The following is a 26,381-nucleotide window of genomic DNA, read 5'->3' as shown; positions in this document are numbered from 1 at the left end:
AGTGCGCTGTATACCAGTGAATCCCCCCTCCTTCCTCTGCGTTTGGACATCTCTGACAAGAGGGCTTCTAGGAATTTTCAGCAAACAGTGAGATACGTGTTGTCTGCCAAGCGTCTGGTCATGCTTTTTTCAAAATGTGAATGACGTCCCAATGTACATAAGATATTGGAGTCAGATTGCTGTCTGCCTGTGGAATGTCTGTGATCAGTGTAAGTAAACAGCATGTTAATAAGTGCTATTTCTAAACAGGAAATATGCAGTGTGGCTTGTCACGTAGGTTTTTCCTAATTCAGTTACGCAGGAAAATGTAACTGACTTGGGAAGAAGGGAGGGCAGATGTGACATTTACTGTGTGATTGTGTGGCTGCTCAGAGAGGGACAGAAAGACACACTTCTGGTGTTAAGCAAATTGGTGATGTCACACTTGTGTGTAAAAAAAGAACCAAGCATGTAGTGATGAATGCACTGTGCGGTAGATTTTATAAAACCTGCAAAAAAGGAAGCAATGCAATGTAACAAGTGCACCCATTCATCTTGCTCATACAATAGTAACACACTCGGGGAAAGCAGGACCTCAGTGTTTAAAAAAAAGCCGTGCTGGGGATGTGACAGAAAGTGTGTGAAATGCACCAAAAAAGATGTACAAGGCTGGGTCAGCTGATATGAGATATCCCTGAATTATGAGCTAATCTTAAAAATCTGTATTCTCAAATGAGCGATACGTTACATGACTTGTATGTCAAAGGGGTAGCATGCACAGAGAGACTCAAAGAGACCAGCGACTAACTGGTGAACATTTAGCAGCTAAAGAGCCAGATATTTCACTCAGGAGTTGGTGGAGAACAAAACAGAGCTAAAAGGAAAGTGAATAATAGGCTTACATTCATCAGGTGGCCAAAAACTCCAAATAAATCCTACTGCTGCTTTGTATCTACTGGATGTGTAACTACAAGTTAAGTTTACAAGGCGATAATGCTGTGTCTATGTGCTGTGTCCACAAAGGAGCAAAAATCAATTAATACAGATTGAATTCTTAATTAGATTCATCGATATTGTCTTTATTTTGGAATGTGGTGTTCATATTCATAAACAAATTCTCTTTAGTGGTCTGTGTCTGAGTAAAACTCAGCATGTTGTCTGCTGAGTGCTCTGTATCTGGCCACAAAATACAGGCACAGTGCCCAGAGAGTGGGAGAAGGGGGTCAACAGTGGGTTGTAACTCATTTTTACGCCATGGTGCCTTAGCAGGTTTATACAGCCATGAGTTCATGGCTGCATTAGCCTGCATTAAGTATAAATCCATCACATCTCTGCTTGCCTCGTAGGATGCGGGCAGAAGCATCTCTCACAAGCTGCAACCAGCACAAAATTATACTGAAAGGTACTTACAATATGTCAAGTCGTTTGCATGAAATGTTAGCATGAAAGCCTGTAGTTCCATACTCTGAGGAGCATTTAGGTCCAGAGGGAGCTGTGAAGTGATAGGTTTGAGTTTTCCTTTGCTACAAACTGCAAGTTACACAAACTGCACTAAATAATGATGAGCTGGAAAGTGTGCGCATGCCACACGCAGGCATTGTGTGTATTGCCGCACTTGACAGTAACACGAGTTGGACTACAGTCACTTTCTGTAGACGGGGTCAGAGGAGGAGCAGAGTTCCAGCTCAGATGGGCGATTAGCAGGACAGCTCTTGGCAGAAAGCTGCTGAAGGGCAGAGATGCCTGCTCTTAATGGGCCAACACTGCCAACTCTCCCTTGATGATGAGAGGACTGTATGACCATCACAGTGCCAAAATACTGGCCACATATAATCATCACTCCTTCAACATTCAAGGCGGAAGTGAAGGCTGATTTTGTGTTATTAGCGATGGCCATCTTACATTTCTCATGCAGGTCTAAATGAGACTTTCCATGTAGTGTATCACATGGAAAATGCCACTGCAGACAGGCCTTTAAAAGCCAATAAAGGCATTCCACAACAAGGAGCAAGGCAGTCAGCAGTCCACTATGTTCCACCTGGGTGTCAGCGACAAGCCTGCAGAGCTTAGAGTGGTAAGCTCTCCTCCTGCTATGCCCTGCTCATCCTCCATGTTTCCAGTGACATGAACACAGCAGTCAACCAAGACGAGACACAGCCCAACTTAGCGGAAATGGAGGACCAGAGATTAAAAGACATGAGATCAGCAGGGGAATTGATGGAGGTCAAAGTCCAATCTGAAGATCTGAATTCAACCAGCAGTGATACAAGACCTCTGATTCATGACCGGGATCCCAAGAAAGTCAACAAAAGTCTGAAGGTAACTAATGTACATTGTGGCAGGGACTTAACCAACATAAAATACACAGAAATCTGTACAGAGACCTCACAGCACACGCTCTGCATACTGCACTGCTCCTCCTGTCTCCACTGAACCACATGTAACTCTTGTAATGCAAAGCTGACCTGAAGCAGAAATCTATGTAAACTGAATGTTTTGGAGATGAAACAAAAAATGTCTATGAAGGGCAATGATTTTCATTTTTGTCCTCGGGTAATCTGAGACTAGAAATTAGATCTGGTGAATTTTAATATGTTGCATAATACTGACCTCAAGTGGACATGATCATACACTCACTTCTATTTTTGCCCCTGCCTTTAAGATCCCACACTGCCAAGTACAATATGAATACGATATGAAAACAACATTGTTTGCAATTAAAAACTGCTCAGTGCATTATATGTGTGTGCATACCCATCATCATTCTGCATGTTGAGATGTTGTAACACATAGCTTCCATGTCGACATATCTAAGTCCCCAGTTATTAGTATTATGTTTTACTTACATTTGGGAAAAACCGTCTCTTGAAATCTGTGTCTCTGTGTGTCTTGAGGTCACATTTGAGGATGTGATTGCAGAGCCTCCCTCGGTGCGGAGCTTTGATAAAGTGTGGCTGTGGAGTCACGCGCTGTTTGAGCTATCCAGACTGTGGTGTTACCGCTTCATCTCGTTCATCCTGGCAGTGCCGGTCTCACTGGCAGCAGGGCTTCTCTTTGCTCTGCTCAGCTGCCTTCACATCTGGTAGGACTGTTATTACACTGAGATGATGTACACTTACAGGCAAGGACGAAATACTGAATGTTTTCTGGTATATATGGATCATATAGGTTAGAGAAGGTAACTCTAGCTTTTCCCCAAACAGGTTTTTCCCCTTTTTAGGGGTGTGGAAGGATTTCTATTTGTTATCAGTGAGATAAGGTCACGTATTGTCCCTGTATCTCCCCAGGTTGATCATGCCCTGTGTGCAGCTGCTTCTTATCAACATGCACTGGGTCCAGACCGTCTGGAGCAGCATACTGAACATTGTCATCAGCCCCTTCTTTACCAGTTTTGGAGAATGTTGTGGTCGAATCACCATCCATCTGGCAAAGGATGCAGACAGATAAAAAAAAACATGCTTCATGAATGTTCGGTCAAAACAGAGAATATATAGAAAAAGCAAGTGGCAACAGATTACATATTTATTCCTTGCAGGTCAATTATAATTCGCATCATAATTGCCTGTGATTATTTTGTATTTTTGCTTACCTGTCATGATATTTTGCATGCTGTCCCTTCTCTGATGGTGTAGCGGTAACTCTAAGCCAGGACCTGAACAAGCATGTGTTGATAGAACAGGTGGGGTGAGATGATGATACTAAAACTATGTAAAACATCTATAGATTGATATATGAACCAAGGTATTCTGGCCTGTAAAGCAAAATAAATAGTGTTGATTAAGAGTTGAGAGCAATTTAACAGTGTCTTGCAGCTGAGGAAATAAAGATTTGGGGAAATAAAGTTGAATGAAATCACATTAATGAACTTCAATAAATGTTTTGTCATTTTATTATTGAAGACTACAACTTCACATTGTATCAGGGATATAAAAGACATCCCCTGGTGAAGCTAATCATAACAACCAATTAGCAATTATCGTATCAAAGCACCAAGCACACAGCGCAGCATATTCCTGCAGATGGCACTTTGCCGTCTTAAATTACACATTAAACAAAAAAAATTACAGCAAATGACACCTTTTAGCAATTAAAATATGTAAGAATATCACTTGTGCACAAGAAATACCAAGAAGCATTTGGCATGTGTCAAGGTTTCATTTCCAGGGAAGCATGACTGATATTCGTAGGGTAACCCGGGTTACTGATACTGACTCTTACCATTCCTTTCTATATGATTCTAAATATAGATCGATCTGAGAGCCCTGGATGTATGTCTGTCTACATTAAATGAAAGCCAGGAGCCAATGCAGTCTGAGCTGATTGCAATGACACCCACAGAGGCAGAGGTATGCCCACCATGAATCTCAGCCGAGCTATTTCTGTCCCTCTGCTTCAGCGCCTCACAGGCCTCTTCTCTCTCCACTGCCACGCCAAAAGCACTCCTCTAATTGGGTTGGCTCCTGATCACATGCGCTCTGATCCGAGTCCTCCCCTCCCTTCTCGTCCCTGTCTCTACCACCAGGGAACCAGGGCAAGGAATGCCAAGCCATGCGCCGGAGTCACGCTTCCTGTACTTTTCTTACACCCCACCAGCTGAGATAAATAGCAACACAGAGCTGTGGGTGCTATGAGTCCTTGCACCAGTTTTCCGAGGCACCTCCTCCTCTTCCTCCTCTTTTTGGCGTTTGTTTATGCAACATGCTGATATAGAAAGCTATGACTGATAGCAGCAACTGCACAGCTTAGGAGGACTGGATCAGAGTTTTATTCTGGGGGACCACTGAGTTTTATGTATTGGACCTTGATACAATCAGAAATATCTGGAATTAGAGACTCAGGACCCACCTTGTGTCTGCACCAAATGACCGAACCACTTTACTGTTTGGATTGTGATTATGTTGATTGGAATATGACAGCAAGTGATTTTCATTTCTGTCCCTTTGAGTCCCAGTAACTGAAATACATTTTCTTTAAAATCCATTCAGCTCTTTTATACATTTTGGGACATTGCATCAGCAGAGAAACAAATACATTTAACATGCAGTATAACCAAATCTCCCCTAGCATGTCCTCCAAACAACAAAGTAACACAGGCTCACATTTACAATAAATATGCAGATAGATCAAGCCTGCAGCACAGTGTTACTACGCCACAGAGTGTTTGTCAACTGTACAGTTACACTGACAGATGAGCTACAGTTGAATTTCTCCAGCTGGCATAATTCCAACAATTAAGATAACATCTATTCAACTACTGTGCATCAACTTAGTTTGACTTTTTAAGGCCACCTCACCACCTGACAAGCATGCTCAAACGTTATGAAAGCGATGAGCTGATCAATTTTGTTTTAGTAAAGTATATTTCTATGCCAATCATATTCCTATATTCAATGCTTGAAGTGAAAAAAAGTGCCAGTACTCCCCTAGTAAACATGCTGACCTGTGTATCAGCCGCTATCAGCAAATCATTTAGTATCACATTCTGATAAAAGATATTAGGAGATGTTGCACAACATTTACATTTATTTTACCACGGGAACAACAATTTCAATTATTAGAGTAAATGCAGTTTATTTAGTTTTTTTATGTATCACCAAGTGAACCTGAAATGGAGAGGGCAGAGGAGGCCACCTCTCACGAACTTCAGGTGCACAAGAAAAAGTCATAGTACAAAGAGTAAAATGCAGAAGTGGCAGTACTACAACAGGCCCACTTCAAGTGCTGTCTGCATTAACAAAACATGTTAATGCAACATGCAATTTAGCTGTAAAAACACAGACACTTCTTTTTTTTTTTTTTTTTTTTTAGATGAATTCAGCATTAGGGTGTAAAACACTGTCTCAACTAAAGCCGGAGCTGGAGGGTGTTTGTGCTCACTGCCTCACTCTGTGGTGGAAGTTCGTGCCACTGTGCAAACCCTGCCCAGTTAGCCCCACAACTCCATGTGAAATGTGACACAACCCTGGGTTCTCCTTTAAGGCATGCCTTTTCAGTCTGCGTGCATTACATTGTGTGTGCGTGTGTGTTTGTACATTTTCTGTTTGTGTGTGTGCAGAGTGGGGGTCAGGCCTCCATTTTTACCAGGGCGTCTGCAGCAGCTGTCCACTGGCATGCCAGAGGGAGCGTCACAGTGGACATACAGGGGTTCAGAAGTGAACTGAGGCGTTTGATCCAGGAAGGTTTACTCTCACCGTCACCAGGCCGCCCAGGACCTGCAGCCCCACCATGGCGGATCAGTACCAGTACAACACCAACGAGGAGAAGATTGTGAAGGACAGCCACACCAAGGAGATTGATCTAATCAACCGAGATCCCAAGCAGATCAATGAGGACGTGGTGAAGGTTTGTGCAGCATGGAGACAACACCCTGTCACAGGAAGGATTAAGAGCTTAACTCCTGTCTTGGCATGTGTGGAAACATGGGGAGAAAATGAATAAAGTGGTTAGTAGGATCGAAGACAGGAGAACAGGTTATTATGCTGTCTGCAAAATCCTTAAATAGACCAGGAACTACTCCCGTGGCCTGAGCAGAACATAGAGTTTATTTTGGGGATGGGGTAGAAGAGTGTGACACTGATACACTGAGGCCGACTACTGTTTATCCTACGATTGTTGCCATGTTAATGTTTTCATGTTAATGTTAATGTTAATGCCATGTTAATGTTTTCTGTGAGGACACAACTGAATGTACAAGTAACAATATAGAAAATATTTATTCTGATTTTATTTTGTTTGACTGGAAGAAGTTCATGTTAGCATGGTCAATGATTTGGAACGTGAGTTATCAGTACAGCGTATGCTCATATGTTTAGTGTCTGCAGGGATCGGTTTGGAATGATTCACTTGTCATGGGTGCTTTCAGACATCAAGGAGTTGTAAAAGATAATGTGTTTTTAAAGTGAACAGTATGTTAACTTCACCCCCAGCAGTCTTGTGGAGGAGTTACATAATCCATGCAGTTATTTTACAAGAACATTTACGATTCATGTTTCTTCTTTGCCTTACGCCGATTGTTCGTTTGCTGAGCTTGACTCTGGCAGCGGCTCTGAGAGAAGCCAGACCATGCAGAGAAAATATAAGACTGTGCATGTCCAGCCATTCATTCAGAGGATGATCTCTGGCTGCTATCTCTGTAGGAAACAGACCAACAGTGACTTGCTGCTTCCCATGCTGATCTTATCCAGCGGTCTGGGAGAAAAGAAAAGGTTTTAGATGCGCGGTGCATCTGCCATGATTACAGACAAGTTGATTAACATTTCACAGCAAAATCTCATCTTAGAGTATAACAGTGCCCAGAAGACCAGGTGGCTCCTGCTGAAAACAAATTAGACCACTGTACAGCTGCTTCTCATACATTTTACATGAGGTGAACTTCAGTCCCAAAAAAAGAAAAAAGAAAAAGGTGTTGGACTAGAGCATTTAGAAGGATTTGGTCCCAGCAATAAAAGCCACTCTTAACTTTGCCTGCATGCCACAAGATTAAGTTATGTTTTATTCTATGAAGTGCAACAGATAATTGGCTTCTCTGCAGAAATTTGACCCTAACACTCTGCAGCTTTGACAAGCATAATCCTGACACTTAACATTGGTATATAAATTTGAGGTCACAAAGGCCCAGTGAAGGGAGGTGTATAACAGCAAGGCTCGCTCAGGGATGTGTATTAATGACCGCCTCTTTTGAAATTTCCCGTTAGGTGGAGTTTGAGGACGTCATAGCAGAGCCTGATGGCACACACAGCCTGGATGGGGTGTGGAAGCTCAGCTACACCACCTTCACTGTGTCCAAGTACTGGTGCTACCGCATCTTGTCTGCTGTCTTCGGTATCCCTGTTGCTCTGCTCTGGGGCTTCCTCTTCGCATGCATCTCCTTCTGCCACATCTGGGCGGTGGTTCCCTGCATCAAGAGCTGTCTGATTGAGTCGCAGTGCATCAGCCGCATCTACTCTCTCTGCATCCAGACCTTCTGTGATCCCTTCTTCGAAGCCCTGGGCAAGATCTTCAGCAGTGTGCGCGTTGCCCTGCGCAAAGAAGTCTAAGTACTCACACAGTGGTGTTTGTAGTATGATCGGATGATGTGTGGTGCCTTTTTTACACCATAAGATCAGTTCTGTCTTGCTTAACTCCCCGATACTCCTCCTCCTCCCTTCATCATATGCTGTTCCCCACCCTCAAGCTCTCCACTCTGAGTCATGACGTGCCCAGTGTGCCTTTTGCCACCAGACGCTCTGTGACAGCTGCAGCAGCCAGCGTGGTTCTGTGACAGCTCTGGCACTCCTGGAGGGCTCAGTGCTCCTCACCGAGGGAGATGAAGGCCGCCTGCCACGAGGAGGATCTGTCCACCCTCATTTATTTGTGTCACAACAAGCTCAGACCATAGCTGCTCATTCACAACAAACTCCCCGCCGCTGCTGCACCTGCGGACAGTGCTGCCTGTCTGCATTACATTCGGCCCTTCTTAAAACTTACATTGATGCTGTATGTTGCTCTGTGTGGTATTGTTGAACTTTATATTGATTGAAGAGTGGAATATTAAACCTGCATATTTCAGTCAAGTGTGTGTAAACAAGTATGGACCTAGCTCCTGATGCAGTAAAGTAATAAACTCTCTCTGAGGCCCGTTATTTTGATTACATAGAAAAGTATCATATGCTGCTATTGTACACTGCAATGTAGAAAAGCAAACTATATTGAAACTGATTTAAAGACGTTATAACTGAGGAAACTGTTCTTGTAATAGGTAAAACATGCTGTAACCATTGGTTCAGTGTTTGTTTGTTTGTTACGTGTATTACCTCACTCTAAGAAATACTATTTGAAGGTTCACCAAACATCTTTTACTGATGTTTTTGATAGTTTCAGTCAACCCACTACAGGTTCCTGTTCGTATGTGTCTGAGATCCATTATTGATGATTCAGTGTCATCACGCTGGTCTTTGTTAACCTCAGTGTTTTTCTGATTCTTTCATCGTGCTGTAAAATGTCACAGTTCGAGTTTCTATGAGCTGAACCAGCACACTGTGTCAAAGCATTATTGTGATTAATGAGCTCTACTAACCGGTGTAATGAATGAGCATGAGTGATTTATTAGCCAAATCTATAACGAGACGATGAATATGTATACATGAATATATTTGGTTTAACTAAAATACAACCAGTTTTCCACAAATGCAGGTCTCAGGATTTTATTTGTGCATTTATTTGTTTGTTTGTTTGTTTGTTTTTTCCATCTGCAAATGATTAATTGAGCTTGTACAATTACAGCCCATATACACTTGAACTGCCCTCCACATTTATTGGAATCAAACGTTGAAAATCAGAGCAAAGGTCTTTGATGTGGTCTGTCAAATGTTTAGTGCCTTGAAAAGATTGATGCTCTGTGTTTTGCAGAATTTCTCCTGATGTAATATTTTCCCCAGGCAGACGATTGTATTATTAAAGGTCATAAAATGAAGGCTACAAGGGAAGCAAACTCTTCCTGAATGTAATGTGAAAATAAATATATATACACCTGTACAAGTCAAAATATGACTATGGAACTTCATTAATTAATCCTGCAATCCACTCGATTATAAAAGTAAAGCACTTACAGATGAATATTTCTGCAATAACTATTCTGCTTGCAGTGGTGATTCTGTGGTGTTGTAGTCGTATTGTAATCAGAGTGTAAGGTGGGCGAGAGGAAGCTGGATCACAGAGTTACGAGCTGAATCAACACCTGCCTTCAGCTGAGCATCATAAATGTCATAAAGTATTTATTGCAGACACATTGTTGGATTGTTTTTATTGTACAGATTTGGTTTTTATTCAGGTCACTCCGCAGTATTGGCGATGATAATTGATGTGCTGTAATTAAAATAGCAGTTCGCATCCTTGACAGCCTCAGACTTAATTAGCTGTGCAACAAAGAATGCTGGAGTGAATACCTTTGTTATCTCTTCCTGCAGGATAATGCACCACGCCACACAACAACTGTTGCCTCAAGATACCTCCAGTGGTCTGCACAGTCCCCACATCTCAACCCAATAATGCGTTTTTGGGCCGAAGTGAACAGGATGTTCAATGTTTCAGAGTACTGCCAAAAATTCACAGGAACTCTGCGACATTATTGATTCAGTGCGGACAAACATCCCTCTAGAACATTTCCAGTAACCGTGCCAAGGATTTCTTCAGCCAAATTGGGAGGCAAAAGGAGCCCTAACGAGCATCAGCTAGGTGGAAATAACAAAGCTGTCAGTGCATTGTCGCTGCTTTTGTTCTTTTTGTGCTTTATTTATTTTTTTCTTTATATATATGCTTAAATCTTTACCAGTGACAGCCATGACATCTCACATCTAACAATATCTCAAGTAACAGTTTACATGTATGCAATCCATCGCAAATGTAACAAAGTGAACAACATTGTACACAATATTTAGACCAGGTGAGCAATTTCATCATAACACAGACAAACAGGATCCATAAGCTTTGCTGGTGACAACAACTCAATCAATAGTGCGATTGGCCGAGGTTGCTTTAAAGACTGTTTTTCCTTGACGTTCTCTGCACTGCAAATATGTACAGTACATGTAAAACAAGGAAAATGTGAAAACGAACATAAAGCGTCAGGTGACTGCTCAGCTTGGCCATGATTATCTTGTAAGTTAAATAACGCTTAATGATATTCTGTACATTTTTTCTGTTCCACAATTCCATCTCCACTTTCCACTGTACTGTAGTACTGTAAATAAAACAGTTAAGACTGTTTTTTCCCTTCTGGCGTCGAACGGCGAGCCTCAGGGCGGGAGGTATCTGAAGAAACTGAACTGCTGGATGTTTTATGTCCGATGGCGTGTGGCAAAAGGCGGATGGGCAGCTTGAGAACGGGAGGGCAGGGCGGGTGCTTATGTGGTGGAAGTCTGTGTGATGCTCCTCTGACTGCTCGTGCTCTTAATGGCAAAGGTTGAGGAGTTGCTCTTGTGACTGGAATCAAAGTCATGCTCACAGCGGCACTGGGATGACTTGAGGTAGTGAGCGGAGCAGCACAGAAAGTTCTGCCTAAGATCCTGGAACAGATGCCCGGCGAAGCACATGTAGATCCAGGGGTTACAGCAGCTGTTGAGGCTGGCCAGCAGCATGGAGATGATGAAGGGCATAGCTGCAGGAGATGAGACAGAGAGAGGAAAGTTACTGTGCTGTGGCAACAAAAATGAACCAGCAGCTTAGTTTCTCTGAGAAATACAAGGTGGCTACATCATTTATGAGCCTGTGCACACACATTTTATTTTACTGGAGATGATTTATATCTTGATCTCGTGCTTTTTAGACATGCTTGTGACATTGTTGTAGAGGTGGCAATGTTGGTCGATCTGTGCGTCCACCAGACTGCAATATCTCAAACTATTAGATGAAGTGCAATGAGGTTTGGTAAAGCACATGGTCATGAGAGGGGTTTTAGTAACTTTGGCAATCATCTGATTTTTCCTCTAACGTCGCCACCAAGTTCCCATTTGTGGCTTTGAGTGAAATATTTTAATAACTATTAAATAGAATTTCCCTTCTTCAAATCTATTAAAATTATGAGATACAATTAAATTTTGGCTATGTCTGCAAAACTAATAATCTCAGCCTTAGCAAATGTTAGCATGCTAACACACTAAAATAAGAGCATGTTTAAAATTACCTGCAAACACCAGTATGTCAGCTTTGTCACTGTGAACGTGTTAGCATGCTGACATGCTAGTTAGCATTCAGAACAGCCTCAAAGAGCATCTAGCATGGCTGTAAATTAATACAGTCTCGTTTTCTTTCACCCATTTGCCATTTTTTGCCAATGCAGAATCAATTAGAGGTTTCAGTCATAGAGTAACAGCTGCTTAATTAACCATATCTGGATGGTTTTTCAGTCCTTCACAGCAGAGATCGCTGAAGAAGGGGGGAGTTTCATAATATTAGCAGCTCAAAGAAATAAACACTGGAGAGTTTAAGAAAGTACAGATTTTCTAACATTTCCTGCAAAAATACCTGCAAGGGAATAACATGGGGGAGGCGGATATGTTCATCACATCGTGACAAGTAACCTGCTCTGTCACACTGGATGACATTTACGCTTTGTCAACTGCACCACCCAAATGACATTTGGCAAATGAGTTTCGGATTTGTGTAATTGGCTCGGATGCTGTATTTAACCTCTTCTTGCTGATTATTAATCTTTCTCTCCACCTGTCTGCGCTCCCGTTAATCTCATGCCGCCTCTAATGACAGTCCCTGAGCTCAAACGAAATTGTTTCGAGCAAACATCTCTAGAAGGGCATGAAAGTCACACATGATTAACAAGAATTGATCATCAGCCATTAAGGGTCTGATTTATGAAACCAAAACATGAGTTGAAGTGAGCGTAGATCATTCAATTACCCCTCTACTACGGTGTCATAGGTTTTATAATCTACTTTTGAGTAACTGCTGCAATGTAAGCTGTCAGATGTACGAATGAAAATGCCAGAGAAATGTAGTAAATACTGAAGCGATTACAGAATGTTCTACAAACAGGCGAGCAAACACTTCCTCATCTTCCAGCTGATATTACACAATTGTACAATAAAGCTTATAAGCCACGCATCAACTTGCTCTAACACCAACTATGATGCTGCTGACATGGACGAAGAATACACGTCATTGGGGACAGTGCAAAAAGACCAGCTGGTGGTTATCAAGCATTCTTATCAGGGTGGACGAGAGCAGGGCCTGGGACTAATTTGAATAACAGGGGGAGCTATCACGAAGGAGTCTTTAGTGAATTAGCTCATGGCGTCTTTCACACGAGAAAGATAAATCACAGTGAATGAGAAGGCAGAGCAATCATCCTCTGGGTGGTACATCTGTCTGACTGTCAGAGCTGATCCCAGGCAGCCCAAATACTCTTCTGTAATTCATTAATGAGAATGCTTTAGTGCTGATTCTGGTTCCCTGGAGGTAAACATGCATTAGCACTATTCTGCTTTCTTTACACTTTATAGGTAGTAACCTCTACAGAAAAAAAAAAAAGAATTTAACACTTGGAGATTGAATGCTGGGCTTCGTGTCCATCGAGCGCTTAATTCAAATCAATATGAGTGTGTGAGTCAGCGTCCGAGGGCAAGGCGCCCAGCAGGAGGAGATGTTTGTGCTCACAGATTTTTGGGGGAGCTTGTGTGAGTGTCTGAGTCAGGGTTTAACCTGAAGCCATTTTTTTTTTAAATTATTTTGTTACTCCACATGATGAAATCTGTCTAGCTGTTAAATGTGAAATCATAGTGACTCCAATAAAGCGTAGAGGAAGGGGGCTTTTTTATCGTCTTCTAACATTTCCGAAAATTGCATTGATAATGTGGTGCTAAATGTCCCATCCGTGAAAAGTCCTGCTCCTTCACAAAAAATCCAATGTAATGAAAAGTGTCTCACTCATTTTTGGTGGAACTTTGAAGGATGATTGAAGGAATTTGGTTTTTTTCTTCATGCATCTAAAAAATTACACTGATTGTCTTGATGAGACATTGTCTACAGGGGTCAAAATTTCATTGTGTGTGTGTGCGCTACACAGGGAGTAGTTCAACATATTGGAAAACACACTTATTCACTTTCTTTATGAGAGTTCAATGAGAAGATTGATGGATCTCTCACTTCTGTACACTTAACATGATGCTACAGGCAGCATCCGTTAGCTTATCTTAGCATAAAGGCTGGAAACAGAAGGACGTAGCTAGCCTGGCTGTTCAAAGGGAACAAAATCTGCTGGCCAGCACATCTGTAGCTCCTCACTCACCAGCATATCATATTTTGTTTATTTAATCTGTTCAACAACGGTAGTTTAAAAAAAGAGGGTTTTCCGTTTTACATGGGCTGTGTGCTGGATTGTTTCTTGGCCAGGTAATGAGCGGAAACTCAAAGATGTTGCTGCTCCTGGCCAAAAAACAGTCGGCACAAAGCCAGAGATATCTCAGGATGGAGCGAGGCCAGCCTCTCATCAAATTCTGGACAAGCCCATTTCCCAAAATGTCAAACTATGAACTCGGACAAACCATGCACCTGGTCATTGATTGTCCAGGGGACTCCTGAATATTTCATTGCAGAAGACCTGATTACTTCAATAATCAGCCAAGGTGGAGAGAGTGTGGGAGTCTGCGCATTGACTCAGGCAATGAAACTGCTGCTCTTACATCCTGTTTCTGCTGAGAGTGGCCTTTGAAAGACAGATGCAACCTTTAAGTAGTGATCCTCCAATAATGTTGATGTGTCAGTTTGATTGATGGTGAAAACGGAACAAGAAGATGTCTTTATCAGGTTAATCTCAAAGAAAACCATGCTAATCATTTTCCACCATGGTGCCAATCACAAACTTTTTTCTGCAAGATAAAACGACCACCAGTGAGTAATCAATTTTCATTACATTTGTCATGTATGTTAGTGATGTTGGGTTTGATGTAACATGTTATGGAGCTAGATCTTGGTACAGTAATATACATGATAACGTGGAATGAGCCATGTAACAACATAATCTGTGTTTGAGATCTGCTGCTATCTAAATATTTGCTCTAAATCTGCAGGTTGCCTACCGAACAATGTTTACACATTATTAATCAGCTTTACTGCATGTGCTCCTCACCTGTCGCTAATCTGTCACTACAATACAAACAGCTGCAAAGGCACAGTCTGTGATTAAGTGTCCCCACAATTAATGTCCCCACAATTTGTGCACAGTGGAGAGGTCCCTCCTTCAGTAAAGGCTTTCTGTTCTAACCTGCGTGGACTGCACGCTCACTTGGCTGCGTATGACTCTAATGGACACTTTATCTGCACACACAGGTGACACTCCAGCCTATCTTTTGTACACAAACACTGGCACGTGTCACTGCCAGTTCTGGCCTTTCTGAGTGCTGTTCACGTGGAGGAAAGCCATCAGACATCAGCCTCCTCCCTGCACTGATAAAGGCTCCGCAGCAGCAAAGTGAATCAGTCACTTTCTTTTCCATTTCTAAAGGCCGGAGCACTTTTGCTGTTCTTTTTCTGGCTACTTTGAATATTGTGAGATAGCATCAGAACCAATTACTGTCATTTCCTCAATGCATCAAGCAATATGCCTCCTCAGCACTGAAGAGTTGAATGACAGCTAAGTGTTGTGAAACTGTTTAGCTGCAAAGTGTAAACAGCTGGTGTGAACGAGGCAGCTTGAGGAGCATGACAGCGATGCACAAGCAGTCAGCTGGAACCTTTTACACAAACACACGGAAGCTAAAAGAATAGAGCTGAGGCCTGAAGCAGCAGCGTCTGTTTACTCTTTACTCATCAAGAAACTTCCTGACATTATCACCCTATTATAGTCTGTTTTTGTCGAAAATGTTTCTGCTTTAATAACAGCAAAATTTAAATAATGGTTGAATACTGCTTGGAAAACAACTCTGCATTGTTCTTGAGCTGATTGTTTCTTTTCATTCACATATCTAATATTGACACATTATTCTGCAAAGTCTTCAAATGAATAGCTCTAATTGGATTTACCCTTCACTTATCCGGTACAACAAACAAACAAACACACACACATACAAACAAACTGTAATCCCATTCCAACTAAACACATCTTCACTTCTCAAAAGGCTGTTACTGAAATGAAATCATGGATAGAGCGCAGAGGCACAGCGCAAGTGCTGGACTCAAATTGTGAAGTCAAATTGGCACATTAAATCTTTGTTACATGGGTGTGGCCATTGTCCAGCAGATCGATAAATATAGCCGCCACATACAATAGATGGCTGTTTAGTGGCCCATTGTGGTTAAATGTCAACGACGCACTGCAAAATGCCCCACAGGCACAAATACAAGCCGCTTGGCGCGTGGTGGCGCACACTAATATGATTAATGATTAGCCGTCAGTCGCGCTCTGCAGGGTGAGGGGGGTCAGAAGAAAGTTGAAAAATTCTGCACGCAGTTTTTGCACTTCAAATGCCTTATCATTGTGTTTTCTAATCACCTAACAGGTGAATTATTCTAGGTAATCTACGAATATATGAATAACAACGTTTTCCTCCTCCGTATGGCTGATGTAAAAATAACAAACAAAAAGATTTCCTTTAAGATAAACGTCAAGTGTAAGGCCTGTCAGTCAGTCAATATGGAAAGGACAGCATGATCTAATACTGTGTTTTAAATTTTGGTAGTATTACAGAATGTATATCTAAACTGGGTGTATTGTGGGGATTGTTTTCTAATGGCACGAGCACTCAAATGTCACATACTTGGATGTACATGGAATTCCCAGTGTTTGTGTTTTTAGCAGAGAGCTGTGGTAGCAGTAGTCCAAATTGTGCTCCATCTTTTTGTTTCGTTTCCTGTTTTTCCTCACGTCAAAGCTCCTGCAGTGTAAACGGTCAAAGCTTCGGCTCAGTCACTGTAAACTCTGTGTCATCGCACCGCACCCATGCTGGGTTATTAATCCTGATACTGATAACAGCAGAGCCCGGTTCTCCGTGAGTGAACCATAAAGCTGGAGTGCCCATCCCTCCTGCGGGACTAAACCAAAATAAACTCATCTCAGAATGGTGTTCTTGTCTCAACTAGATAAGCAAGCGCCGGCATCCTCGTGCGTAAATAGCACTGATGTGCACAGCAAGAAGGAGTTCAAAATCTCCGTTCATTTCCATTGAGTCAGTTTGCGCGGAAAACGTGCAAAAGAAGGAAAAGATGGGTAGTGAGTAAGTGTTTCTTCAGATGCGTAATAATATGTGTATGTAGTATCAAACAAATCAACCTGTGCGCAGCAAGGGCGCACGCTCGGTTTGACATTAAACTTTAAAATTCAACCTACCCTCACGGGGCGCTGCTGGATCCCATGCAGACCACATCTGAACAGAGAAAAAGGGGGTCCAACAGACGATATAAGCCACGACGATCACAAAAGTCATTTTCACAGTGGTGATCTTCGCCTTGGAGATGAGCTTAACGCTGCTCACTCGGGCCAGCGTGTTGCCCTTGGAGGTTTTGGGCGTCAGGCTTATACACTGCTCCCGCCTCGTCTTCAATTTAAAGTTTTGCCATATTTTGAAACTTATCAGCCCATAGCAGATGCTCAGTATTGCCACCGGAATGATATATATGGTGAGACTGATCCATGTGATGTACGCTTTGGCTCCCCAAGGCTTCACGAAGTCGCCCCAGCAGTCATACACCCCTGATCCGACAGAGCCAACCTCTCTCAGGGAAAAAATGAACATCTGCGGAACACTGAAGAGCAGGCTCAGCACCCAGGAAAATATGACATAGAAACGGTCTTTTCTCCTGTGCAAAGAGCGAAGGGGCTGGCAAATCGCCAAACATCTGTCTACGGACATCAGAACTAACATGTAAGTGGAGGCGAACATCCCAACGACCTGTAGATATTTCACCAACCTGCACAAAATGTCTGGTCCATAGAACCGAAATGTAATGTCCCAGATAAGTTGAGGGAGAACTTGAAATATCGCCACAACTAGATCGGCGATGCTCAGGTGCTTCATGAAGTAATACATACGGGACTGGCTGTGCTTGGTCGTGTGGATGGCCAGCAGGACGCACAGGTTCCCCGCCAGCGCCAGAAACAGCACCAGGGCGAGCACAGTCACCTCCACCTTCGCCACCTCTTCATTTCTCTTCAGAGGGTTCGTCTGATTCGACCAACCGGTCCCGTTAACGAGACTTGAGTTCCGCCAAGATTCGTTGAATTGCCAAAAGTCACTTTCATTGGAAATACTTTCCATTGCCGCAGTCTTGTCCTCTGCAGATGCGTCAGGCTTGTGCAGTCATGCAATGGCTGAAACGGTCACCTGAAGGCTTCCTAAGTGACAAAGTCTTCCTTGCGTCCTCGCAGGTGACAAGACAAAGCGTGGGGATCAAAACATGTTTCTGGAGTGATGAACAAAGATCGATTGAGCCTCAATCACCCATGCTTTCTCAAGATACTTGACAGGAGATATTTCCACTTATTTAAAGAATATGAAACATTTGACAAAATGTGTGCGCCGAGAGAAAACTTAAGGTGCAGAAATCTGCAGTGTGGAACAACAAAAAAGCAAAACTATCGTGTAAAATACGTGAGAAGCACACCTCACTGGTCATAGGTAATTAACCAAAAATCATAGTCTGAGTAAATCCAAGGAATTGTCTTATGGTCGAGGAAAAAGAAAAAAACAAAAACAAACAAACAAAATAACTGCATGAACTTTAAAAATCAAAACTCTGGAAAATAAAACATCACGAGAAAAAATGCTGCACAAACTGAAAGCTCCATCATCATCTCTGGCAGGAGTCGGAATGGCCAGCATTACCGCATATAAGGTCCTGTTATATCTGTCCCCGGTTCAGAAACAATAAACAGTCTTACCCATCACCGCCACAAGGTGGCGATGTGAGTCAGTACCCTCCCTGTCCTGCTCTGCAGCTCCTCAGAGCATGAACCCAGAGATCTGCTCTCAATCACAGTTCTCGTTTTATTGTAGCCTGGCCCATCTGACATGACTTTTGTTGCTTTATGACTTGGTGTGGAATTCCAAAGCCGTCCATACTGGTGAAGCCTGTGATGAGAAACCATCCATGTAATTAGAAGATATTCTCATACTGTGGCCAAATCTGGGGGGCAAATGAGACTAAATGCTTTGATGGGACCTTAAAGAAGTCCTGGAGGTCTGTTTGGTTTGAACTAGTGGATCATGACTAAACAGCTATTTAATGATCAAATGCTCATTCATAAAGACCCGAACCACTGTGAGGAAAATCTGAGTTAAAGACTATCTCATTATTATTATTAATTTGCAAAACACATGCAAACATAGTTTCTGTTGAACTGCACGGTCAACTGCATAACTCAACTGCATAACTAACAAAAAAAATACCCAGTTAGTAAATGTAAGACGCACAGCTCTTTTCCAAATCATGGTTTAAAATTAAATGGACTCAATAGTCCGACATCTCGCCATTATGAATGGGAGGATGAGTTCATTGGCATGTAAAATATTTGAGCCTTAAACCTTTTCAGGACAGGCACTAAGACTGGTGAAAGCTCTGCACACACGTTCCTAGAAAATCCCATTATGTGCTGTCAGCATGTGTTTTTTATTGACCATATCAAAAGGACTGGATCCATGAGTTGGTTGCTTTAAGCTGTTTGGAAACCTTGCTGATGGATTGAGGATTCAAGTAAACAGTCCAAGATGGCAGGAATAATTTATTTTAGAGTGGAGCTTGATGATTTAATGGCTTTAATTATATATATAAATATACACACACACGCACACACACATACAGTTGAAATTTACTGGCAGTGTTGCTGTGTGATGTCTGCAGGGCTTCACTCCAGTGATTCCTCTTGAAACACATTTCTTCCATTTGTGTTGCCAAGTGCAATGCTGCAAAATGATAATGGTGATTATTATTAACTTGACTGATGATAGTGATGGTGCATTAAAAAGAATTTGAACCTGAAAACCAAGATACATGAATGTAGAAAGCATAATGGAGGCATGTCTCAGTGAATGAATGACACCAGACAGATGAGAAAGCTCGCTGCAGGAAGATTTGTATTAATCTCCACGTGAAGCACCAGTCATCTGTTTTAGTGCCTTGTGGTACAGAAATAACATACACCATAACTTTTGTGAAACCAAACACTTTGCAGATAATGACTTTGGATAAGTGCTATGGCTACATGCTGACTCCCTTTTTTAACACAGGTCTGAAAATTCAGGAAAATGCTGGATCATATGACACAGTTACACCAATGCAAACAGAGAGAAAAGAGCTGGGATTTGTCCACTGCTGCACTGCTCTTTAAATTTCCATGCCTCACGTCCTATCTTCGTCAGAGACGTTCCCTCTTTTGTGGCTTTGGGTTTTGGAAAATGGCACATCCACAGGAATTCCGAAGAAGTAACATGAAGAGTGACGATGATTTAGCCCGTACTGGAAATTAAAAAAACAAAGAAGAATAATGGTACATTAAATCTAACGATGTGACTTGTGAGTTGTAACAGCCCTGCTAACTACAGTTTTGGTGGGCCACGTGAAATGTGGCAGCATGTGACTAATTTAGCTGCATATAGCCTGAAAACAACAACAAAACAACAAAAAGAGAAAGCTCAGCAGAAAGTAGTGAGTGGGTTAATGAGCGTCACAGAAGTGGTAGTAGTTGCAAAATGTTGGAGATGTAAGTCAGTAGTTCGGTCTGTCGATACTCACATGCCTGTCATGTGACAGTAGAGCCCCTTCAGAAGTTTCACAGGAAGAGTAGACTTCAGGTTGGGGTTATTATTAGAAATACGCTGTGTCTGGATCCTCCAAAGTCTGATTTTCTAGACTAAATATGTCATAACAAGTTGGCAAGCTCTGAGCAAGTGCAGCTGAGAAATGCAGTCTGAATGTGGAGCATGCAACCCATGTTTACTTTGCAGCCCTTCTGTAAATATCCCCCAATCCACAGCGCGCTGCTAAATAGTTTAACAGAGCATTAAGGTGTCCTTCATCAACTCGTAAAGTCCAGACATAACAGGTGACCATGTCATGTTTAGCAGGTAATCAAGCTCAGGTGGTCAGTCACTGGTGTAGAGTCAGCTTATTAAACATTTAATAAAGGGGTCAGCAAAAAAGGTGCACAGATCAGATGATGCGTTGCTGACAGATGTAACTGCTATGCGAGGCATTGTATATTCAGGTGAACAGGTGAACCCCACGAGGTCTGGCGTGAAGTCTCTGGTGACAGATTTAAAGGACAGAAATCTGCAACAGCTGAAGCCCAGAAGGTTTGAATGCTGAAGCAGAGAGGCGTGTGGAGGAGAGTATCTTCTTGCCATAAGGAGAGCAAATTAAGATGACATGGTGGAGAGAGGTCCAGGTTCCTTGTGGTGAGCATAAACTATCACGGAAAGAAAGTAAGTAAAAGTTAGAAAGATTACAGATGGAAAACATGACGCGCTAGGATTTCCTGATATTAATGATGCTGCTGAAGAGAGTCTTCAAAAAATACTGAAGGGGACTTGTATAATGTCAGGCCCAGTTCAGAGTGATGAAGGAGAAGACGTTAAATTGGGTCAGCAGACATTAATTCGAGATGAACATCAAAACGACACTTTAGGGCATAAATCTCCATTGCCATCATATCTTCATATTATACTTTATGTCACAGTATTCTCTCACATTTATATATAGTACACACATCACGGCTGTTGGACTTCTTTTGAACAAATATTTGCATAATTCACTTCATATATACTGTATGTGAATATATATACATATAGTGAGCAAAGTGAGCATGCAGTCCACGCAGCATATATACCAGGAATCGAACCGGCAACCTTGTTGCTGTGAGGCACGCGCACTACCTGCTGCACCACCATGTAGCCCATTTAGTTTTTTAATATCTCTAATTTCTCAATCTATATTTTATGTATTTCGGCTCTTTATCTGTTTTCTAACCTCTCTGTTGTGGTAACATGAATTTCCCATCAGGATCAATAATGTTTTATTCTAAAATATAAAAGACATGATGCTGCCAACTGATATGTACGCAGCATGCCACATTCAGAAAGAGTATTGTTATTGTGAGTTGTCTGCAGTTTGTCCAGTCATACATCTGATATGGCTCAGGGACCATTAATAAATTAAAATAAATAAACTATAAATAATATTAAATGATGGTGGACACTGAACATACAGTGAACACTGGCAAAAACGCTCGTTTAAACACTGAAAACTTCCTGGCGATCACATCCAGTGTTGTAGAAGTACATGAGTATATTCCCTCACTTCTCCAGCTATGGAAACCTGTGCAGCATATCTATCCCACCCCCCACACCCCACACCCGCCCCCCACCCATCCCAGTTGCTCAGCAGTTCTCTGTGCTATTCCCACAGATGCTGGGCTTTGAGTTGACAGATCTAATGAGAGACAAGGTTCAGGCCCAAGCCCCCTGATGAAGTAAAATACGAAGGATCTGCACGCTAATACTTTTGGCTCCTGCTGCTTATGTAATCACTCAGTACATGAGGTTCTCAGCCCACCATTTTCCTCTGGGTGATCTCATGACATGAGGTGCATGTACAAAGTAGACTAATACATAGTAGGGTGCGGAGGGATGCTATCACTCGCAGCTCAGTGAGTGCATGATATATTCTGCATGCTAATATCACTTAAAGCTCAAAGGTGAGCTTCACAGAGGCCAGGGCGTCGGTGATTTCTGAGATTACAGCCACATGTTTCAAAGGCCTGTTATGATGAGCGAAAACAAGCAAAGTTAAGTCATACATCACACCACCTCGAGACATATCTCACTCAAGCTTGGAGTTGCATGAGTTGTAATTTGCAAATGTGTTAGACAACATTGCAAGCAGGGCTGTTCAGGTGGGCCTCACGTCTGTGAGAATGCCCTGCTTCATTACAGGAGCTTCCTGAGTTTCTGCCTTGAGCTTTTTTTAAAGTCAGGATCTAAGATATCTGCTTCCAGGACAATAACAGGATAAGACCTCCTGCAGGGCGTCTGGAAAAGTTGCTTCTATTTGGGTTTGCCCACTCTGAAGGGCATTTACAGGAAGTGGCAGTGGATCTTGAATGGACATAAAGCAAACAACTCAACAATACCCTTCATCTAATGCCCGTTTTATGTTTGTGGGACAGAGCACACGCTGTTTGAAGCAGTGTGGCGAGCCATAAATCATATTTGTTTGTTTTCAGAAACAAAAAAAAGAAAGCGAATCATTTAATAAGTGGGTGGCGAAAGATGACTCATGCTACAGAGGGGTGAACATTGGAAACTTGGTAGAACATAGCGATCAGAGATATGTTTTTGTGAATCACTTTTCATTACGAGCTGCGCCGATGTCAGATAGCTGTAATTGGGTTTTCCCACATTCACAATGACTTAGTTTACAAAAGCAGGGCTTATCAAACTTTAGAACCAGTAAACTGTATTTCTCCTCTTCTGGCTTTTATTGGTGTGAAGAATCAGGCCTGTCCTCACTGTGAATAACACCTCGTCCATTCTATTTTCCTTTCCATCATTTGATCACAACATGGTATAAGAGGTATAAGTACTACTTTTTACTATTCTACAATTATCGAGACGAGCTGTCTGAATCCTAGAGTGATGTGACTATGCTAGTGGAGCGGCTCTACAGACGTGGATCTGATGGTTGGTTGGTTGGTTGGTTCACCACTTTGGTCAAGACTGATATATCTCAGCAACAACTGGATGGATTGAGATGAAAATAGAATAAAGTAAAAATATTCATGGCTCCCAGACAATGTATCTGACTGTGAGCTTGGCTTTTTAGTGCCGCAGGTTGACACTTTTCTGCGTTTAGTGTAATGTGTAATAGTGTAGTGTAATAAACTTTTCTAATAGATTGTGGTGAAAATTGGTACACGCAGTCATGTCACCCTCAGGATGAACTGTTACCACTTTGATGATCCCCTGACTTTTCAAATAGCGCCATCATCAGGTCAACATTTTAACTTATGCAATGCTTTTGTTTATCACCAAATTACTGCAAAAACTAATGGCACTCCCACGATATTTAGCTCAAAGCACTGCTGTGCTAAGACTAAAAAAACAATTCTCAGTTTGCCTTAGGCAGTGACACAACTGATGTCAGAAGGTGTTTTCCACTCTGATGGTAAATCTGGACTCTGACTTTAAACTTTGATTATATGAAATTGTAACGGAGGCACAAGTGGTAACACTGTCGCCTCACAGCTAGAAGGTCCCCGGTTCAAATCCGACAGTGGGCGCTGGTGGCATGTCCTCCACCATGCCTTCAGTGCCTGCTGCTCGACGAAAAAGAGGCCCAGAAAAAGAGTTTGCATGTTCTCCCCGTGTTCACCCAGGGTTTCCTTCTTAAATAACCCCCACTACAAACATGCAAGAAGATCACCACCTGACCAATGGTGACAAAGAGAGATGGGTCCCCGGGCACCGCTGTTGGCTGGCAGCCCACCGCTCATGGTCTGCCGCGGAGGAACGACGGACCAAGATGGGTCAAATGCGGAGAATAGTGTGCATGTAGTGTGCATGTAATGTGTGATCAATAAAGTACAGTTTCTTCTTCTTCCTCTTTATATAGCCTCTTATGGGTTTATGGAGCGAGGAGTCAGACTCACGCCTCTCAAACTTTCTCACCTCACACATGCACCTGCCACTAGTATGTCTCACCAATGGTTTTCATGCTCATAATTCAGTGCACCGTGGTGTTTTTGAGCTAAAGCAAAAAGAGCTTTTACTGCACATAGAACGTGTGCTACTAGCATGCATTAAGCAAACCAAATAAATGCAGAACACGGCTATGAAAATGCTCTGATAATTGTAACTGCATAGGAATAAGATGACAGATGAAAAGAAATTTAATTATGAGAAAGTACAGCGTCCCCACGTGTAACTTTCTTATCATGACACTGTTGCTGTAATCATGGGACGCACTATCGCAGGTATAACACTGGAAAAAAAATCATTGACTGTAAGGAACCTATTGCATGTAAGTAGATTAAAAAATGTCATTACGCTTCACAGAGTTAACAGGTTTTATCATATGATTGGTCAGGAAAAGGGTAAAGGAAGGCAAGAGGAAAATAAAAGATTGTCTGCTGCAGAAACACTGAATTCACATAAAAAACAAATAGGACTGGGTGAGATAAAAGCTTATTTGCTCTACAGGTCCAACTATTTATGCTGAATTTCTGTTACTCCTTTCAAAAATCAGGCCTTTGAATAAACTAAGAATCTACCTGCAGGAAAACGTAAAGACTCTGGGTTCTGTGATAAGGACCTGAACATATGACTCAAACACTAGCCACTTGAATTTCTTTGTGTGCAGGACTTGAATAAATTGGTTTGGTACTGTTTGTGTTCAACAATAAAAGGCCCTGGAAATGGACCGCTGCGATGTGCTTGAGGGCTGAGCAAGGTGTGGCTTTTATGAGCAAGTGTTAGTTTTAAAGTTATCACACGACCTCAGACACACACTGATAGGGGATACTTGCTTACCGGACTTTAATTTTGATCAAGACAAGCAGACCTGGCACAGAGCTGTACGTGAGGGAGGATAATCAGAGCTCTTTGAAATACCGGTAGCTCCTTTCACTCGGATCATTACCTCCAAATACACCAGTTAGCTGCTGCTGTGTGTGTGTGTGTGTGTGTGTGTGTGTGTGTGTGTGTGTGTGTGTGTGTGTGTGTGTGTGTGTGTGTGTGTGTGTGTGTGTGTGGCTGTGGGAGGTGAGATCTGGGGTTCTTGGGTGTATGGTACCATTACAAACACCTGAAAAACCGCATCCATTGCTCTAATACCTTCCCAGCAGTATGCCTGTGGCTCACGTTTCAAATGTAATTGATGTCAGATTAATTCTGCCACCGGGTCTGCGACTGAGTCACAGTGATCTCTAAAAGTACTTAGAAAAGCTGCCATCAGTAAACCCAACATGCTGGAATCTGGAGAACGTGCCTGTGCACTTTTTAGGCTTTAAGTGAATTGTTGGGTTTGTGCTACCAACAATGGCAAAGCTGAAAGGTTCAAGCTCATTCATATCTTGAATAACAATTTGCACACACCTCTTCTTACAAAACAGTAAAACCACACAGCCCTGAGGGAAGCCTTCAGCCTTGTCCTTGATTCTGTTGAGATCAATATGACCTTTTTGACTTATTACATAATGTGGTGAATTTTCCAATGCCTACCTTTATATACTTGCAATTTCTTAAATAATTTTCTAAAACACTTAAAATTACAGCCCTTAATGTACAACGTCATTCTTCAAGTATTGTGTTATGTTGTGTTAATAATACAATAAATTCCCTGTAGGTGAAAATACGGGGATGCTGTGTATTATGGAAATAAGACAGAATGTGATAACTTGCTCATCTTTTTTGACATATACTCAATTGAAAATAGTACAAAGACATTACATTTTATATTTCACCATTGATTCAATGATTTTTGTAAATATCTGCTTATTCTGAACCTGATGCAGCAACATGTTTCAAATAAATTGGACAGCAGCAACTAAAGACTTTGGAATGTTCCAAAAACACCTGTTTGGAACATTCCACAGGTAAACAGGTTCATTGGTAACAGGTGATAGTATCACGATTGGGTATGGAAGGGGCATCCTGGAAAGAATCAGTCATTCACAAGCAAGGATGGAGCGAGGTTCACCACTTTGTGAACACATGATTGTATGAAGGATATTACTACACCCTTAGTAAATCAGAAATTTCTTTAATGATTCTAACCCACTGTGCAACTGAGATGAGATAACAGGCTGAAATACAGTTTAAAAAATCCATCACTTGAAACTGTCTGGTCTGACTGGTCTGATTGGTAAAATATGAAACAAATATGAAACTTGGAGTCTTATGAAGCTGTTATGCATGCACACCTGC

The 26,381-nt window shown here is 42.0% G+C and overlaps 3 protein-coding genes across 3 annotated transcripts; 2 read left to right on the top strand and 1 right to left on the bottom strand.

The window, feature by feature from the left end:
* The first annotated feature begins 2,103 nt into the window (after nucleotides 1–2,103).
* On the top strand, nucleotides 2,104–3,426 carry LOC139329385 (caveolin-2-like). Its single transcript, XM_070959681.1, has 3 exons — nucleotides 2,104–2,298; nucleotides 2,874–3,061; nucleotides 3,267–3,426. Exons 1-3 carry the CDS (start codon nucleotides 2,104–2,106, stop codon nucleotides 3,424–3,426), a joined length of 543 nt encoding a protein of 180 aa, XP_070815782.1.
* Nucleotides 3,427–6,058: 2,632 nt separating this feature from the next.
* cav3 (caveolin 3) lies at nucleotides 6,059–8,590 on the top strand. The gene is made up of 2 exons (XM_070959422.1): nucleotides 6,059–6,321; nucleotides 7,674–8,590. Exons 1-2 carry the CDS (start codon nucleotides 6,205–6,207, stop codon nucleotides 8,013–8,015), a joined length of 459 nt encoding a protein of 152 aa, XP_070815523.1. The 5' UTR covers nucleotides 6,059–6,204; the 3' UTR covers nucleotides 8,016–8,590.
* A 1,673-nt stretch (nucleotides 8,591–10,263) lies between these two features.
* On the bottom strand, nucleotides 10,264–18,282 carry oxtra (oxytocin receptor a). Its single transcript, XM_070958642.1, has 2 exons — nucleotides 16,793–18,282; nucleotides 10,264–11,113 (listed from the first exon to the last, which is right to left on the bottom strand). The coding sequence occupies exons 1-2, from the start codon at nucleotides 17,718–17,720 to the stop codon at nucleotides 10,860–10,862; spliced, it is 1,182 nt and encodes a 393-aa protein (XP_070814743.1). The 5' UTR covers nucleotides 17,721–18,282; the 3' UTR covers nucleotides 10,264–10,859.
* Nucleotides 18,283–26,381: the final 8,099 nt, after the last annotated feature.

The sequence above is a fragment of the Chaetodon trifascialis genome, chromosome 3 (genome assembly GCF_039877785.1).
Source record: "Chaetodon trifascialis isolate fChaTrf1 chromosome 3, fChaTrf1.hap1, whole genome shotgun sequence".
Lineage (NCBI taxonomy): Eukaryota > Metazoa > Chordata > Actinopteri > Chaetodontiformes > Chaetodontidae > Chaetodon > Chaetodon trifascialis.
The sequence above is the reverse complement of the archived record's forward strand: the minus strand, read 5'-3'. Positions and strand labels throughout refer to the sequence as shown.

Coding starts and splice junctions, on each gene's coding strand:
- cav3 (XM_070959422.1), top strand. CDS start 6,205: ATGGCGGATCAGTACCAGTACAACACCAACGAGGAGAAGATTGTGAAG. Junction 6,322..7,673: donor TCAATGAGGACGTGGTGAAG/GTTTGTGCAGCA, acceptor ATTTCCCGTTAG/GTGGAGTTTGAGGACGTCAT.
- LOC139329385 (XM_070959681.1), top strand. CDS start 2,104: ATGAACACAGCAGTCAACCAAGACGAGACACAGCCCAACTTAGCGGAA. Junction 2,299..2,873: donor AAGTCAACAAAAGTCTGAAG/GTAACTAATGTA, acceptor GTGTGTCTTGAG/GTCACATTTGAGGATGTGAT. Junction 3,062..3,266: donor CTCAGCTGCCTTCACATCTG/GTAGGACTGTTA, acceptor GTATCTCCCCAG/GTTGATCATGCCCTGTGTGC.
- oxtra (XM_070958642.1), bottom strand. CDS start 17,720: ATGGAAAGTATTTCCAATGAAAGTGACTTTTGGCAATTCAACGAATCT. Junction 11,114..16,792: donor TCCAGCAGCGCCCCGTGAGG/GTAGGTTGAATT, acceptor CATCTCCTGCAG/CTATGCCCTTCATCATCTCC.